The following is a 16,356-nucleotide window of genomic DNA, read 5'->3' on the forward strand; positions in this document are numbered from 1 at the left end:
CTCGCAATGTGTCACCAATTGTGAGGCGCTAAATGAAATGGTCGTACATCTGGTCCCAAAATCCTTAGTACCTTGAGTGTTTGTTTTGTGTGCACACGTGTGTATTTTTTTCGAAATACTGTTTTAGTTTTGAAATTTAACTCATACAAATTGCTTGGGGGTCCCCGGCTTCCAGAGGTGACTCAATGGGGGTCCTCAGGAGTCAAAAGTTTGGGAACCACTGGCTTAGGGCGTTACAAAATTTATCATACAGATGCCTCAGTTACTTGCAGTTGTTAAGTTAAAATGCTTCTTATGTCGCACAGTGAGCTATGAACTGGCATCAAAGTTTTGCATGCAAACAGAAAGGCATAGTGTTAGACATTTTATTTTTAACCTCAAACTTTCGTTACTTCAAGGTTGTTAAAAAGGATTCCTTTGGGTAGCAATCCAGTCTAATTAGCACAGGCATCTACTGCATTATGTTTTAAATCCACACTTTGCTTTGTGTTTCTCCATACCAAGTAGTCCTAATCAGTGCTTAATTTGAGCCTGTAGTTGCTGGTGGAATCTGGGAAACATCACTTATTTTATCAAGTCAAGTCAAGTCAAAACCACTTTATTCGATTAATTAAAATCATAAAAGTATACTATACACTATACAAAACATTATACAATGTATTATACAATATAAAATACAATTAAAAAGCAATAAAAAGACAAAATCATTGTTAAAGACCGATAGTCAATGTACATAAGCTTATGTTATATGATTAGACATTTCCCGTAGAGCTACCTGTCTAACCCTCCTACTTCTGACAGACGCAACTAGAAAGCTGGCAACACTAAACATGATTTCTGGGGATTCCATCAATTGTAGAAACAATAATGCAGGTTTGCATTGTATAAAGTCCATCTTTTTCATTAGAGGAAAAATAAACCTTTTTCTGGCTTCATGAAAAAAAGGGCAAAAGAACATAAAATGCATGGTGTCTTGGGCGGAGAAATCATCGCATTTACACGGGGTCGCATCTTCTAGCCTAATCCAACCCTGCAGATCCCATAGTACCAGATGAATTTGGTTGAAATGGAATTTAGTCAAAAGCCATCTGCGAAAAGGGTTAGAAACGATAGACAGATATGATGGCATTGCTAATGACAAGATTACCAAGAAGTGGGTCCTGACAGATGGTTTACATAGCTCCACTGCTTCCCGCTCTGCTTCGCTTCGCCTAACAAAATTTTTCTTAACCCACTCTAAGTCAGCTTTACTTAAGGATTCAGGATGAAGGTAAATCTCAGGGCGCCCCAGTTTCTCAGATGACATTTTTACATACGACAGCCACTGGATATCCTTCATTCTATCTAATTTAATACAGTCCTTTAGAATCCTATGATTTAAAGTAAGATTCGGATTCATCCAGATTCTAATCCATAACAGGATTGGGGCTATTGTAATTATATCGGAAATATATCCTATGCCCAACTCGAGATGCACAGAATGGGTCGCAGTGGATTGTGGGAGACCAAGGAGGGCACGTAAGAATTTATTCTCTTCTGTCTGTATACAGTCAGGTTTAATGTACCCCCATATAGCCGCCCCGTACTTTGCAATTGCGATAGTTTTGGCTTTATATATAGCCAAAATAGCCTCAAAGGGTTTCCCCCCCAATCTTTTGGCAAATCCTGATATTGCGGCTGAAGAATTTTTCACAGCATTCACCTTTACAGAGAGCTGCAGTGGCCACGTTCCCCTGTCGTCAAAGACAACTCCCAAATAGGTGAACACTTTCACCCTGGTGATTTCTTCTTCCCCGCAATAAAAAGTTCTAGCGGTACCTTTACCAGCCCCTAGAGACATAATATGTGATTTGCCATTATTGACCACTAGGTCCAGAGAGTTAATAAAGTTCCCAAATGGATCCAGCAGTCTTTGTAAGCCCAAAGGAGTCCTTGCCAATAAAACGGCATCATCCGCATAGAGTAGCACCGGAACCGGTGTTCCTCCCATACGCGGAATGTCGAGTGTGGCTGTTAACAAATTAGCTTCCAGCGAGTTTATGTACAAGGTGAACAACATGGGGGCCAGGATACAGCCCTGACGCACCCCCTTCCGGACTTAAAACTAGCCGTAGATTTTCCCTCTTGTGTCATCTTTATTGAGGTATTCAGATCTTTATGTAACTCGGCCAAAAAATACACAAGGGGCCGGTCAAGGCCCATTTCCAACAGCATGGTCCACAGCCTCGACCTATTAACTAGGTCAAAGGCCGTGGACAAATCCATAAAGGCCAAGAAAATGGAGCCCCTTGCTGCCCTCGTATATTTGGATATTATTAGGTGTAAATTGAGGCATTGGTCCTCCGTGCCCCTCCAGCTCTAAAACCATATTGGGCGTCGGACAGTATGTCTTTTTCCAGAGCCCAGTCTGATATCTTTGCTAATATAACCTTTCCCAATATTTTAAAGGAGGAGTCAAGTAATGATATAGGCCTATAGCATCTGGGATCTCCCCTTTGGCCTTACTTGAACACGGGGATTATAGTTGATCGAGACCATGACTTAGGGAATCCTGAAATGGCCGAGGTATTAAAGACATTAGTCAAAATGTTTCCCCAGTAAGTGGAGTTAGCCTTGTACATATCTGAGGGAACCCCGTCAGGACTACTGCTAATACTATTAAAAATCCAACCAGGTGGCAACCCTACTTGTAAAAAGCAGAACCCAGATTTGTAAAGTGTGTAGATCGCTTAGGGCGTTACTAAATTTATCATACAGATGCCTCAGTTACTTGCAGTTGTTAAGTTAAAATGCTTCTTATGTCGCACAGTGAGCTATGAACTGGCATCAAAGCTTTGCATGCAAACAGAAAGGCATAGTGTTAGACATTTTATTTTTAACCTCAAACTTTCGTTACTTCAAGGTTGTTAAAAAGGATTCCTTTGGGTAGCAATACAGTCTAATTAGCACAGGCATCTACTGCATTATGTTTTAAATCCACACTTTGTTTTGTGTTTCTCCATACCAAGTAGTCCTAATCAGTGCTTAATTTGAGCCTGTAGTTGCTGGTGGAATCTGGGAAACATCACTTCTTTTATCAGATATTGACTGCGAGTCAAAGAGATAAAAACCCACAAACTGGAAAGAAGTAGGAGAAATATGGAAGCACTGTCACAAAGGTAGAAAGCAGGGGCTGTCAAAAGTGAAATAAAAGGGCAGCAGTGTCTGGTGGTGGAGGCCTGGGGTGAATTCCAGAGTACACAGCCTCTGATTTGGGGTGCTGAATTTAACAGCACCTCTGGAGCAGAGGTTTGTGCACCGGCGCTCATTCTATTAAAAATTAACTACTGCTCTTAACATATATCGTTACTCACTGCATTATGTAAAAAAAAAAACGTGGTACATTGATTTATTCACTTGTATGCTTTATTGTCTCTGTATAATATTTGTGTGATGTAAAGCGCCCCGACGATCTATATTAGGATGAATAGCACCATAACATAAATTGAAAAAAAATAAATTAGTAAGTGGTATTTAAATCATTACTCATTCTGACATGCATTTGACATTCTTACAGCACATACATAACTCGCACATACAGGAGATGAAGAAGGTCAAATTCCTCCCTCCACATCATAGAGTGGCTTAAGCACATATTATGAGGTGAAAACAAGCTGAGTGTCTATTTGCCTCCATTGCATAAATGTTTAGCTGTTAGGCTCCTGATAGCACTGAGTCAGGACAGGACTACAACAAAAGGAGGGATGATGGCCCATTAGGTGAGGCCATTGTTAAGGGCCTAGATGGATGTGAGAATAAGAAAGCCTATACAGATTGTTTCTCTCAAAGCAAAGCTGACAATGCGAGGCTGCTGCTGAATGTGCTCTGTATCAGCACATTACACCAGTACAGATTCAGCGTATTTCACTGATGCTGTTCCCAATCCCAGAGCCAGCTCAATATTGGCTGCCAGATACCCTTCATTTCCTGCACCGATTAAAAGACAAATGTACATAAGAGAGAGTGGAAAGTGGTGCTGATGAGATAAGAGGTGATGTGAGCTATGCAATTGGAACATTTCAGAATGATGTGGGACCCTACAACCCTACCCTGCTGCTTTCATTTGCAATTAGAATATATGTGACCATCGATCTGTGCACTATGCAGAGAGGTAAAGTATTGCTCTCACATAGGCGTGACCTATTCGCTTTGCCAGTGCCTGTTTTTCTACATTCAGCCATGCTGCAGAACAAAGGCAAGAGATCTGCCATGGGCAAGACTTATTGATATGGGCAGTGCTTGTTTTGTTAATGAGCAATCCGCAGTCAGGCAGCAGGGCCAAGAATCAGACCCATCCCCACCCTGAGTATGGAAGCCATAGGTCACTAAATTCAGTGCAGTGTTAGCCCCATCCCAGGGCAGCACCGGTGAAGTTTTCAGGCAACCTGGTCCAGGCCCTGTTCTGACAACACCCATGGGTGTTAGTGGCTCATAAAGCTATCCAATATTAGCTTTCTGTCTTGACAAAGGTTGTCAATGAAGACTCACATGGTTATTATTAATCTATGGCTGGTGACCGGAGAGCTGTTGAAGCCTCCACAAAGAAACTGTAACAAACACTGCTAAAACCTATAGGAATACTAATTGGGCTTATCCAGCAAGTGTGCAGTGTGCACAACCACGTGTGAGCTGTGAGCACAGCTAAATGCATTTCCTTTTGCTGCACAAGAAAAAAAAGAAATAGGGCCACAGACATCAGAGGGCGACCAAGATACTAAGCATACACTTCAGAAAACGTGGCTCCCATCCAATAAGTGACCACTATGACAGCTTAGAAATCACCTCAGTCCTCCACAAGAGACATTTCTACAGTAACCCGGACACCCAGCTACCCACTGCAAATGCAGGGCTCACGAAGAAACCTGGAGTGAACAAAAACCAAACCAATACTCACCTTTTCTTACACCCACTCACCAACCCGCTTAAACAACTTGTACTTCAGCACAAATGAGGAATGTGTCAGGTGCAAAGAGGCTTAGAGGGAAGAAGTTGTTTTACAGAGCCATGCGTTTGAGCTCCCCCATGTTGAGGCAAAGGGAATAAACCAGATCTGGCAAAATGAGGTGGATGGTCAAAAGTATGCATTTGGATAAAAAGCCCAATTTGTGGAGTTGTAGTGCCGGTGATCCCACCGTGGGACTCAAAGATCAGTTAAAAGGAAAAAGGGTCCATATAGGTAGGAGTACAAACAAAATCCCTCAGGGAGGGTGGGTGGAATGGCGCAAGAAGTGGGGGCAAAAATAACCTACTGGGGTAACAGCGAAAAGAGTCCTTTCAGCTGGGTGTGAAAAGGCTCCTTTGGAGAAGGACTATAAAATCATTGGGTTGCAGATTGAATCTCTTTGGTTAATGGATCCCATTAGATGTTGGGTAGCAGATTCCATTCAAGCAAATGGTTATCCAAAGTGGAGGTAGCAGGTTCTAGAAGGGGAGGGATGTATGGTAGGTTTACTTGGGGATGGTATTTCTCAAACGTTGTGGAGATGGCATAGAACATGGGTGAAGTAGGCCATTGGGTGTAGTGAATGTTGTGTTTTAATTGTTGAGGATCATGAGTCCAGTGAATCCTTTTGTACATGTTGCAGTGGATCCCTGTGTATACTGGACTGCTAGGATACAGTAGATCTTTGGATGCAGTTGATCCCTTTTGATTCCTTGGTGCAGTGAGTCACTCTCTATATTAGAAATTGTTGTGTAGCTAGTCCCGGGTGCAATTGACCTCTGGGCACAGTGCTTGCAATTCACATGAAAGGGCTGGTTGATTTCGAACAAGTCTGGCTTGTTTTTATTCAAGTGGTTGATGATCTCGACCAGTGCACACACTGCTCTTAGTTGGCGAGTGCCGTGGTTGCTCAACTTCTCCTTCCTGACCCACAAGGAGACAACTGTGCACCCAGCCTGCAAGCGACCGCTTCTGCAGGAATATGGGTAGACATAGAGCGAAAACTATAGAAAGGTGAGAAGGAAAAGTTGTGCCATTATGGACAGGTGAAACTGCTATCACTAGAGCCACACTAGCAAAGGGAAAGATGTGTTAGAGTGGGAGAGAGGGCAAATTTGATTCCTTTGAAAAATTATTATCGCTGTTTGCTTTTAAGGGATATTTCTTTTAAAAAAAAAAAAGAAATAACCTTGGCAAACAACAGAAGACTTTTCATAGCCATAGCCTACATCTAAAATAGTTATGGATGTGTAAGTAGTGCTGGAAATGGTAAAAGTGCACGCCGGCCAACCCCCAAGTTAAGAATGCTAAGTTGGGGTGGCCTTATGACAGAAGAGCTCATGATGAATACTAGAGTGAATGACAGTAAATGGGGGCAAGAAATGACCAGAGCAGGTGGGGTGCAGAGCAAGTAAAATCAACACAGTCGAGCAACAGCAGGAGGGGGTGGGGAAGCAAGAACCCATGGGCAAGCAATGCAGGTGGGGGGGGGGCAAACAACAGGCAAGCAATGAAGAGAAAGTGAAACCAATTAGCACCTAGCAAAGAAGAGTGGCAATGAATCCAACCAATGGTGAATACAGGGCTAGCTCTAAGCCCTTTTAAAGTTTTTTAAATAATCAAAAGAGTAAAAGAGCCTGCACTGTTGCAGTGGACCTTCTCCCTGTGCACATAGTTAAGAAGCTGAGTGATCATCTGAATGGCCAATTGCAGGAAAGAAATCTGCGAGGCCATATTAAACTTTATAAATAAATACATGCATTTGTTGTAAAGTTGCTAGTTTGAAATCACTAAAAAGATGTAAATACTCACACTATATCCTTTGATTAATGATGTCTAGGAACTTGAAACTTATAATTGAATGCCTAGCTACAGTTTAAGAAAAACAAGACACTGCATATAGTTGCAAAGAGCTTTTCCATCAGGCACTATATACGAAAAGGCAATTTACAAGCTCATATTTCTTTGTCAAACAAATTTAATTCATATTTGCCAGTTGGAATCTATGCTCATATGGTCCCTCTCTAAAAGGTAAATTGCTGAGTTGACCTTTTCAACATTGGAACCCCTGGGATTGCAGGAATATAAAAGGCTGACGCCTAAACATCTGAGCCCTTTCACTGTAATTATTTGATTAGCATTCCAGTGAAAGGCAACCCCAACTAGGTATCGTTATAAGGTCAGAAGGAGAGACTTGTGGGGAGCTGTGCCACAGAACCTCTATTTTCAACCAGGAGCCCAACTGGGGTGGGGGATGCCATTGATCCCCATCCCTTGTCTTTCCCACAAACCAGATCCTAAATGTAGCGGCATATTTCATGAGTGCCCTTTCAGAGCATACAGCTTTTGAGCCAATTCCTCTGCAAATTGAGTTGTGAAATATACCATTTACTTAAATTGGTGTTTGGGATAGAACCCACCTCCTCAAACCTTCTTTGAGTAAGGCAGATTAGCTTGCTCGCTGCGACCCAGCGTCGGTCATTGTTCATGTACGCAGCGAGCAGTGGTAGTGATGGAAGTGGGCAGTGCAGGGGTAGTAGGCGACATCAATGGCGTATGTGGGGAGCAGACTCCTGAGGAAGAAAATGTAGAGGCCTGAACTTACCATTTATTTATTTATTTATTTGCATATTAAGCAATCGGCAGGGAAAGAGCTTTGTGTGCTTCCTGTGACAAATGGAGTCAGCCATAACAGATTACATTAATGGTTGTCGTTAGTCTAGAGAGTTTGTGGGCAGAGGACTGTGGTGTCGCAGTGTAGGCCTATAGGATAGACTGCACAAGACACACGTGTTAGCTTTGGTGGCCAGTAACTAACTTAACCACGCCCAGAGCCCTGGGCTTTTTATTGGCTACTTACGCTATTCACGCACACGTTGGCCTCAACCAAATGTCCCCTCACGCTAGAGGGGTAGTCTCACATGAAACATTGGGAGGGGGTGTGTGCCACTGTGGTACGCCCCACAGTTGGCAACACTACATTCCTCCTTTACCTAGGGATAAAACAAACTGGGATACAACCGTGCACAAAAGTCTTCTGATGGTCATTTAGGACACTGCGAGGAGCCTTGTAGGCTATAAGTAACAAAGTTCGCCATAAGTCTCTGACACAGGCCCTGGAGGAAAAATGACTGGGTTACTAACACAGAACAGTCTTACTTTATTCTCGGCGGGGTCAGCTGTCTTGATCAGTTCAGCGCCAACACTGGGCCACGAAGTCCCGATACCTCTGGGAAGACTTTGGCCACGGGCGTAGACTGTATCTCATTTGGCTTCGCCCTTCCGCTGCAACCAGGGACTGGTCTTCTGTCTCTCTCTCGTTGACACTGGAGTCTTCAGTTGGTCTCTCTGGCTCTTCTTCCCTCAGAGTGAGGTCACGGGCTTGGCTCGCTAGAGCATCTGTGTCTGTTGATTCCGACGACCGGTACTGGGGGTGAAGGTGCCAGTTGTCCGATTCCATGTCCTCTCCTGCTTCGGGTGATCTCTTAAAAAATGAAATGTTCCTTGTCACAGTCTCTCTATTTTTGACGGCAGTGACCATCGTTCCGTTGACCGCCGTTACTCTCCAGGGATCAAGTTCAAAAGGCAGACGGAATTTCCCACCAGGGTGGCGGTCTTTTACTAGGACCATGTCTCCAACTTGAATCAGGCTGTCTGCTGCCCTCCGTCTTTGGGACGCTCTCTGATTGTTCTTGGTGCGCTGTTCTGTAGACTTGTTCTTGGGAACCGGGGCTAGCTCCCACGATGGGTGGTGTGGAATGGTGTCGGCTATAGCCCGGTTGAAAGAGAGACAGCTTGGAGATACTCCTGTGGTGCAGTGTGGTGTTAGGCGATACTCTCGGAGGAATTGATAAATGGCCAACTCCAGGCAGTGGCCGTCGGCTATGGCGATTTGGATCGTCTTATTCAAAGTTCTCATCAACCTTTCGACCTCACCATTTGCTTGAGGCCACCTTGGGGTGATTCGTCTATGTTTGATGCTGTGGCTCTGCAGATACTCTGTGAACTCATTGCCGTTGAATGGGGGACCATTGTCAGTGCGGACCTCTTCCATGAGCCCATGGGTGGCAATGATCTTCTCGAATTTCGGGATTACCTCAGATGCCGCTGTTGAAGTTACAAGTTCCACTTCGGGATAGCGAGAGAAATCGTCTACTACCACAAGCATGTACTTGCCCCCGGGGAGACTGCCAAAGTCTGCGCTTACTCGTGTCCACGGGGACGTTGGCCCTTCTTCGGTGATCACAGGCGCTGGAGGGTTTGGTAGGCTCGTCGCTAGGCATACTGGGCAGCTTTGGACCACCTCCTCGACCGCTTTGTCGAGTCCTGGGAACCACAACTTGCTCCGGAGTCTGCTCTTAGACTTGACGATCCCTTGATGTGACCCGTGGGCCAGCAACGCAGCTTGGTGGGTAAGGCTGTTGGGCAGTACCAGGCGAGGGCCTCTCAGGAGACATCCCTCGGCTGAGATAGATAGTTCATGCCTGACTTGGTACAGGGCTTTTAGGGCCGCTTGGGCCTCCGGGGTGCGGAAGGAGGCGGGGCTTTGTAGCGCTTTCCAATCTTCCAGCTCTAGGGCGCGGATTGTTATTTGGATGCAGTCATCATTCTTGGTGGCGTTCGCCACTTCCTCCAAGGACATAGGCCGTGGTCGTGACCTTTCGACGATCAGCCGGACGTATTCTTCTGTGGCCGCTGCTTCGGCTGCTTCAGCATCGGTGACTGGCCGGGCATGCCTCGAGAGATAGTCTGCTGGGTTCCTTGTGCCGGGCCGGTATTCCACGGTGAACTGGAATTCTTGCAACTGTAACACCCACTTTTCGATTCTCGGAGGCGGACGAGAAGACGAGCCTTGGAATAGCGGTATGAGGGGCTTATGATCGGTAATTACGGAGAAGGGATGTCCATAAAGGTATATGTGGAAGTGGCGGCATCCCCATAGAATGGCAATGGCTTCCCTTTCGATCTGTGAGTAGCGTTGCTCGGTGGGCGTCAGTGTACGGCTGGCATACGCCACTGGGGCCCACTCCCCACATGCTTGTTGTTGCGACAGAACGGCCCCCAGGCCCGTGGGGCTTGCATCCACTAGCAGCTGCGATTCACGTTGCGGGTCGAAATAGGCAAGAGTGGTGTCTGCTGACAGGGCAGCCTTCGTCTTCATAAACGATTCTTGTTGTTCCGGGCCCCACGTCCAGGTAGCAGTTGACTTTGTGAGGTCGCGGAGGGGCCTTGTCAGGTCGGACAGATCCTTGATGAACCGCCCGCAGTATGTTACCATGCCGAGGAAACTACGGACAGCTGTGACTGAGGCGGGGGCTGGCGCATCGTGTATGTCTTTAACTTTCTCTGGGTCAGGCCCCACTCCTTGGTCGGAGAATTTGTACCCAAAGAAACTGATGTCTTTGCGGAGGAACTCACATTTGTCTCTATGAAGAGTCAGGCCTCGCTCTCTTAGTCGGTGGAATACTGCTTGGAGGCGCCTGATGTGTTCCTCTAGTGTCGGGGCGTGTACCAGAATGTCGTCGCTCACGTTGAGCACTCCGTCCAGGCCTTGTAAGACATTGTGAATGATGTTTTGGAACACTTCGGCCGCACTTGAAATGCCAAAGTTAAGTCTAGTGTACCTCCACAGGCCTGCGTGGGTGGAGAAGGTCGTGATTGGACGGGAGTCAGGATGGAGGGGAATCTGATGGTACCCCGACCTCAAGTCCATCTTGGAGAACCACTTGGACCCTGCGAGTTCCCCAATGATGTCGTCGATGGTCGGCGTCAGGTGACGCTCCCTCTTAATTGCCAGGTTGGGGAGGCGCATGTCCACACATATCCTCACGGCCTCGGGTTGCTTTGGTTTTTTGGCAACCACAATAGGGGATACCCATGGCGTGGGTCCAGTCACACGTTCAATGATGCCGGCTTGGTCAAGCATCCTCAACTCGGCTTCGACCTTGGGCCGGAGGTGAAAAGCGATCCACCTGTGCCGGAGAGCTACTGGAGCTACTGACTGGTCAATGTGGAGCTGGACGGGGGGTCCTCTTAAACATCCGATGCCCTCGAACAGCGAGGAATGTTCTGAAACCAGATGGTCCAAACCTTGGGCTTGTACTGTCAGGGCAAAGTGTATAAGTCCGAGCTCCCGTGCCGTTTTGCAACCGAGGAGGAATCCTGATCCTTCTCTGGAGACATAGATTTTTGCTTGCAGCTGCGTTGAGTCGTGGGACACGGTAGTTCGGAACACCCCGCACAGGCGCAGGGGGCGCCGGGTTCCGTAGGCGAACACTTGCACTCTTGTGGGGTGGAGTGGTGGAGCATTTTCAAGGCTCTGGTAGACGCTGGAGGCCATGAGATTTATTGTTGCGCCTGTGTCGATGAGGGCCCTGGCGGTTTGGCTATGAACTTGGACGGTGCACATTGGTTCGGCTGAAGATGTGGCCGCTAGAGTGTTGAGCATGCGCACTACGTGGACGGATGCAGCATCTTCTTCACCGTCGTCCATGTCGCTGCTCGTTGGCGTGTTCGACAATGGAGCCATCTGTCGCACTCTCCTAGGTGGGGCACCTTGTTTCTTCCTCTGCGACGACAGACAGACGCTCGCAAAGTGGTTGCCCTTGCCGCACGCACTGCAGACTTTGCCTTGGGCTGGGCAGGCGCCTTTGTGGGGGGTAGCACCTCCGCACCACATGCACGCTGTAGTCTTCGCGGATTGGGCCGGTTTCGGGCGTCCTTTTCTGGTGGGCCTCGTCCGGTCGTCTGCAGGTCGTGATTGGATGGCACACACTGGTTCCGTCTTGACCGTTACAGCTAGTTTTGGTTCCATATGGGCAGCACGGGCCTTGGAAAGTTCTTTAGACCGCCCTAGGGCCAGGATGTCGCGCATGGACATGGCGTCTGTTTCGAGCACCCTTTCCCGCAGTTTCAGGGAGGCGCAACCTTGGATAAATTGGGCGCGAATTTCATCCTCCGCATCGGGTAGGGTGCAGGTGCTGGCTAGCTTCTTGAGCCGAGCGTAGAACACATCTACGGATTCCTCCGGGAGCTGCCGCGCTTGACGGAGCAGGAAACGCTCGTAATCCGCGCTGGTGAAAGGTTCAAAGTATTTTGTGATGGCATCCCGCAGGGTCTTGTACGTGTGGGGCGGGGCACCTTCCGTAACGTCCTTTGAGATCATGAATCGCTTCCCCCCTAGGTGCAGCAGCATGGCTCGTTGGCGCGTAACCGCGACGTTCGCCGCGATAAAGTATACCTCCAGTCGCTCCACCCACTTCTTCCACCGGGTGGCCTGGGAAGGGGGGCTACCGTCGACCGTGAACGGCTCCAAAGGCGGAATGTTGGTCATGTCGGACGAGCAGAACAGGCAGCAGCAGCAGGCAGGCAGGCGCCAGGCACAGCGGATGAAGTTCCAGCAAGCAGAAGGACACCAGGGTCCGTGTCCGCGAGATGCGTGAGGTTTGGATAGGGCCGGTGACACGCACAATGCATGAGGAATGGCAGGCCGGCAGTGTAGGTGCGCACAGCGCATGCGCGGGCCTCACGGAGAGACGCCGGGCCTGGCGGCAGAGATGAGGCCTCAGGGCAGCAGTCAGCAGGCAGGCGGGCAGGCACTCAACGGGTACCTGGTAGTGACGCTTCAGGCGGCGGAGGATCGTTGGCGGCAGGCGCAGCTGGGCAGGAACGCTCCGGGTGCACAGAGAGGAGTAGCGGACAGACCTCACCGAGGCGTCGAGGTGAGCTGCAGCGGGCCGTCGGCGGCACCGGGGGTGCCGGGGGTGCGCCGCTGAGGTGCGTAGGTGCAAACGGTGGCAGAATGGGCACGCAGGGGGGGGGCGAAGTGCCCCCTCGTCGCCAGTGTGGTGTCGCAGTGTAGGCCTATAGGATAGACTGCACAAGACACACGTGTTAGCTTTGGTGGCCAGTAACTAACTTAACCACGCCCAGAGCCCTGGGCTTTTTATTGGCTACTTACGCTATTCACGCACACGTTGGCCTCAACCAAATGTCCCCTCACGCTAGAGGGGTAGTCTCACATGAAACATTGGGAGAGGGCGTGTGCCACTGTGGTACGCCCCACAGTTGGCAACACTACAAGGACCAGCGGCAGAGGGAAGAAAGTGGATGTCTGGCAGAGGAGCAGTCAGATCAACTAAAGACTAGTCGAGAAGAATTTTCGTGTGGTATTTTGCAAGGGAGAGAGCAGCGGGACATGTAGAGAGAAAACGAGGGGCATAAGAGCTCCCGTGTATAGATTCTATTAAAAAGAACTTTACTTCAATGGCTTTATTTTACATTTTGAATACTTTACGAAAGAAATATTGGAAGTCCTTAGAATGTAATTATTTCTGACTTTTTTTTTCTAACTTCGTATCTTAAGTTTTCTTCATTTAAGTATGAGTTCTTTTTATGCAGAAACAAACCTTTGATCTTAATTTCTGAGTATGGTTTTAACACCAGAGAGGTCTGGGCAGTTGTTATTTGTAGGTAGTTCAGTAGAAACTATGTCACATCTTCAGAACATTGAAGAAGAACTGTACAATCAAGTTACATCTTTTTTCTCTCCAAAATAACATGTTAGTATCGATTTTGAAGAAACGGTTCAGTCTCATGATTGCAATACTAATCATTTGTGTTTTCTTTATCCTGTTTCAGAGAAATGGGCCTTTAAAACCAGATGTAATTCAGGCAGAAGCTACTTTGGAAAATCTTTTCCTAACATCCTGCAGCAAAGAACACATCCTGGCAAGGATGGAAACAAACTACTTGGACTCACTAGACAACTACATGAGTCTTGGATTCTGTGATCTTCCAAATGTAAGTCGCAATTAACACAAGAAGTCAATTCAAGTATCGATATGTCTGAGCCACACTGCACTTCAAGCACACACAGGTAGTTCTCACCTAAGAGTGCAGATTGACTTTTTTTTTTGCAGAGTTTTATATAGTGCAAATTTGACCTGAATCGGGCAGCAGATCGCTTTACATAGCACCAGTTACGTTACATGAGAACACACATTCATTTTTGCTAGGCACAGAGAGATTAAGTGATTTGCCCAGAATCACAGGATGTTTAGCGTCATTACCGAGACTCGAACCCAGATCCCCAGGTCGAGCGCCCTAGCCGTTAGGCCAACTCCTTGAGTTTGCAGTTAGTAAGAGCTTTCATACTATCTATTTATGATGGTGCATGCCTCATCCATGACTGAAGATTTATTTATTTTATTTTTTATTTTGAAAGTTTTATATAGCGCGAACAAGATCTTTGCAGATATCAGAGCGCTTTACAAGGGCATGGGGGTAAAAAATACAAAGTAATAAAGCGTATATACAGAGTAATATATGAGGTAGTTAGGTACAAGGTGCTAGTTACATAGGTGGGATAAAGGACATGAGGTAGGTAACAGGTGAGGTAGTGTCGGTACACAGTGTATAGACAGACAATTGCGTCAATAGTATAAAGTGCAATAATGAGGAGCATATACCTGCTTAAACGTGTTTAGAATATTTAGAGTTTAAAGGAGGGTACAGTTGAGGTAGGTGTGAGCAGGGTGTATAGTCCCACAGGTGCGAGAGTAGTAAGGAACGTTGAGATGGAGAGGGTAAAGTGTGCAAAGTCAACCAGGTGCGTCAATAATATAACAATATAACAATATACATAATCAACCAGGTGCATCAAACATTATAACAAAATACAAAGAGTGAGCGTATACAGTTAGGTTGAGGTAGGTGTGAGCAGGGTGTATAGTCCCACAGGTGCGAGAGTAGTAAGGAACGTTGAGATGGAGAGGGTAAAGTGTGCAAAGTCAACCAGGTGCGTCAATAATATAACAATATAACAATATACATAATCAACCAGGTGCATCAAACATTATAACAAAATACAAAGAGTGAGCGTATACAGTTAAGTAATTCGAAAACACGGGTGGCACAGTAGACCAGGGTCGGGAAGGACTTGCAAGGCAGATTCATGAGTGATACGGAGCAATAGATCATGTGTATTTTGCCATGAGGATCGCTTTAACTTCCCTCTTAAAGATTGTTTCGGAGGAGATGAGCCTTGTTTCCGGAGGGAGTGAGTTCCAGATCCTGGGTGCCATTCCTGAAAAGGAGCGTTTATAAGTTTTTTCCTTCCGAAATCTTCGAGGTTTCAGCAAAAGATTGTTTGTGCCTCTAGTAGTTCGGGAGCCACCCGAAATTGTCAGCTTTTGAGTGAGATAGGCGGGTGAATTCCGGTGCACAGCCTTGTGTGTCATGCAAGCGATTTTCAGTTGTATTCTGGCTTCAAAAGGTAGCCATTTCAGTGATTTAAAGTCCGGGGAGATGTGCGAGTGTTTTTTTGAGCCAGTGACGAGTCTCGCTGCGGCGTTAAGGGATGCTCTTAGGGGTGCCGTTGTAGTTAGGGGGAGCCCGCAGAGGGCGGTGCTACCGTAATCTATGTGCGGGATGACTATAGATTGTACTGCAGTTTGGAAGTCTTTGGCAGGAAGGAAGGGTTTGAGTTTCCTCAGGGTATTGATTTGAAAGTTCGCTCCTTTGGTTGCCTTGCTGATGTGCTGCTGCATGTTGAGATTGGTGTCCAGTGTTATGCCTAAAGATTTTGCGGAGTCAACTACGATGGGCTGTACATTTAGAGCCGTTAAATGCTTAAGCCATGTCTGAGCCGTGGATATTTTAGCGGGATGTGAGATCAGGAGGAACTCGGTCTTCAGAGCATTGAGTTTGAGGTGATTCTCAGAAAGCCAGGATTGGGTGTTTCTGATTGTGGTGTTCAGAAGCATGATGTCCTTGGGAGATTGTATTTTGAGATAAAGTTGGGTGTCGTTGGCATACATGTGAAAGTGCACATTAGATGCCTGTAGCAACGTAGTGAGAGGTTCCATAACTAGGTTGAACAGTGTTGGGGAGAGGGAGGATCCTTGAGGGACGCCTAGCGATACAGGTACCGAAGAGGACAGCAGGTTGTTGCTTTTGAATCTTTGTGTCCGGTTGTGTAGGAATGAGGTGAACCACTTTAGAACAGTCCCAGATATGCCCATTCTTGTGTTTAACAGTTCGAGTAAGTTCTCATGTTTAACTGTATCGAATGCTGCGGAGAGATCCAGAAGGATGAGGAGGCAGGTGTCGTTTTGGTCTAGGATTTGGAGGGCATCGTCCACTATGTGAGTCATGGCAGTTTCGGTGCTGTGCCCTGCTCGGAAGCCTGACTGATGAGCGTTTAGGAGATCAAACTTATCTATGTGTTTAGTCAGTTGTTGTTGTACACATTTTTCCAGCAGTTTAGCGAGAGTGGGAATGTTTGTAATAGGGCGGTAATTGTTTAGATCAGTGGGGTCTGCTGTTGGTTTTTTCAGTAGCGGAGTGACTTGCCCTACTTTGAGGGCGTTGGG

At 46.9% G+C, this 16,356-nt stretch overlaps 1 protein-coding gene across 1 annotated transcript in view; it reads left to right on the top strand.

Annotated features, from left to right (window-relative positions):
* Positions 1-16,356, top strand: part of LOC144784068 (uncharacterized) — a 1,315,621-nt gene that overhangs the window by 1,081,053 nt on the left and 218,212 nt on the right. The window contains exon 60 of the mRNA XM_078662758.1: positions 13,622-13,783. Within this exon, the coding sequence (XP_078518884.1) occupies positions 13,622-13,783 (162 nt within the window). The remainder of the gene's footprint in view (positions 1-13,621; positions 13,784-16,356) is intronic.

Source organism: Lissotriton helveticus, chromosome 10 (genome assembly GCF_964261635.1).
Source record: "Lissotriton helveticus chromosome 10, aLisHel1.1, whole genome shotgun sequence".
Taxonomy (NCBI): domain Eukaryota; kingdom Metazoa; phylum Chordata; class Amphibia; order Caudata; family Salamandridae; genus Lissotriton; species Lissotriton helveticus.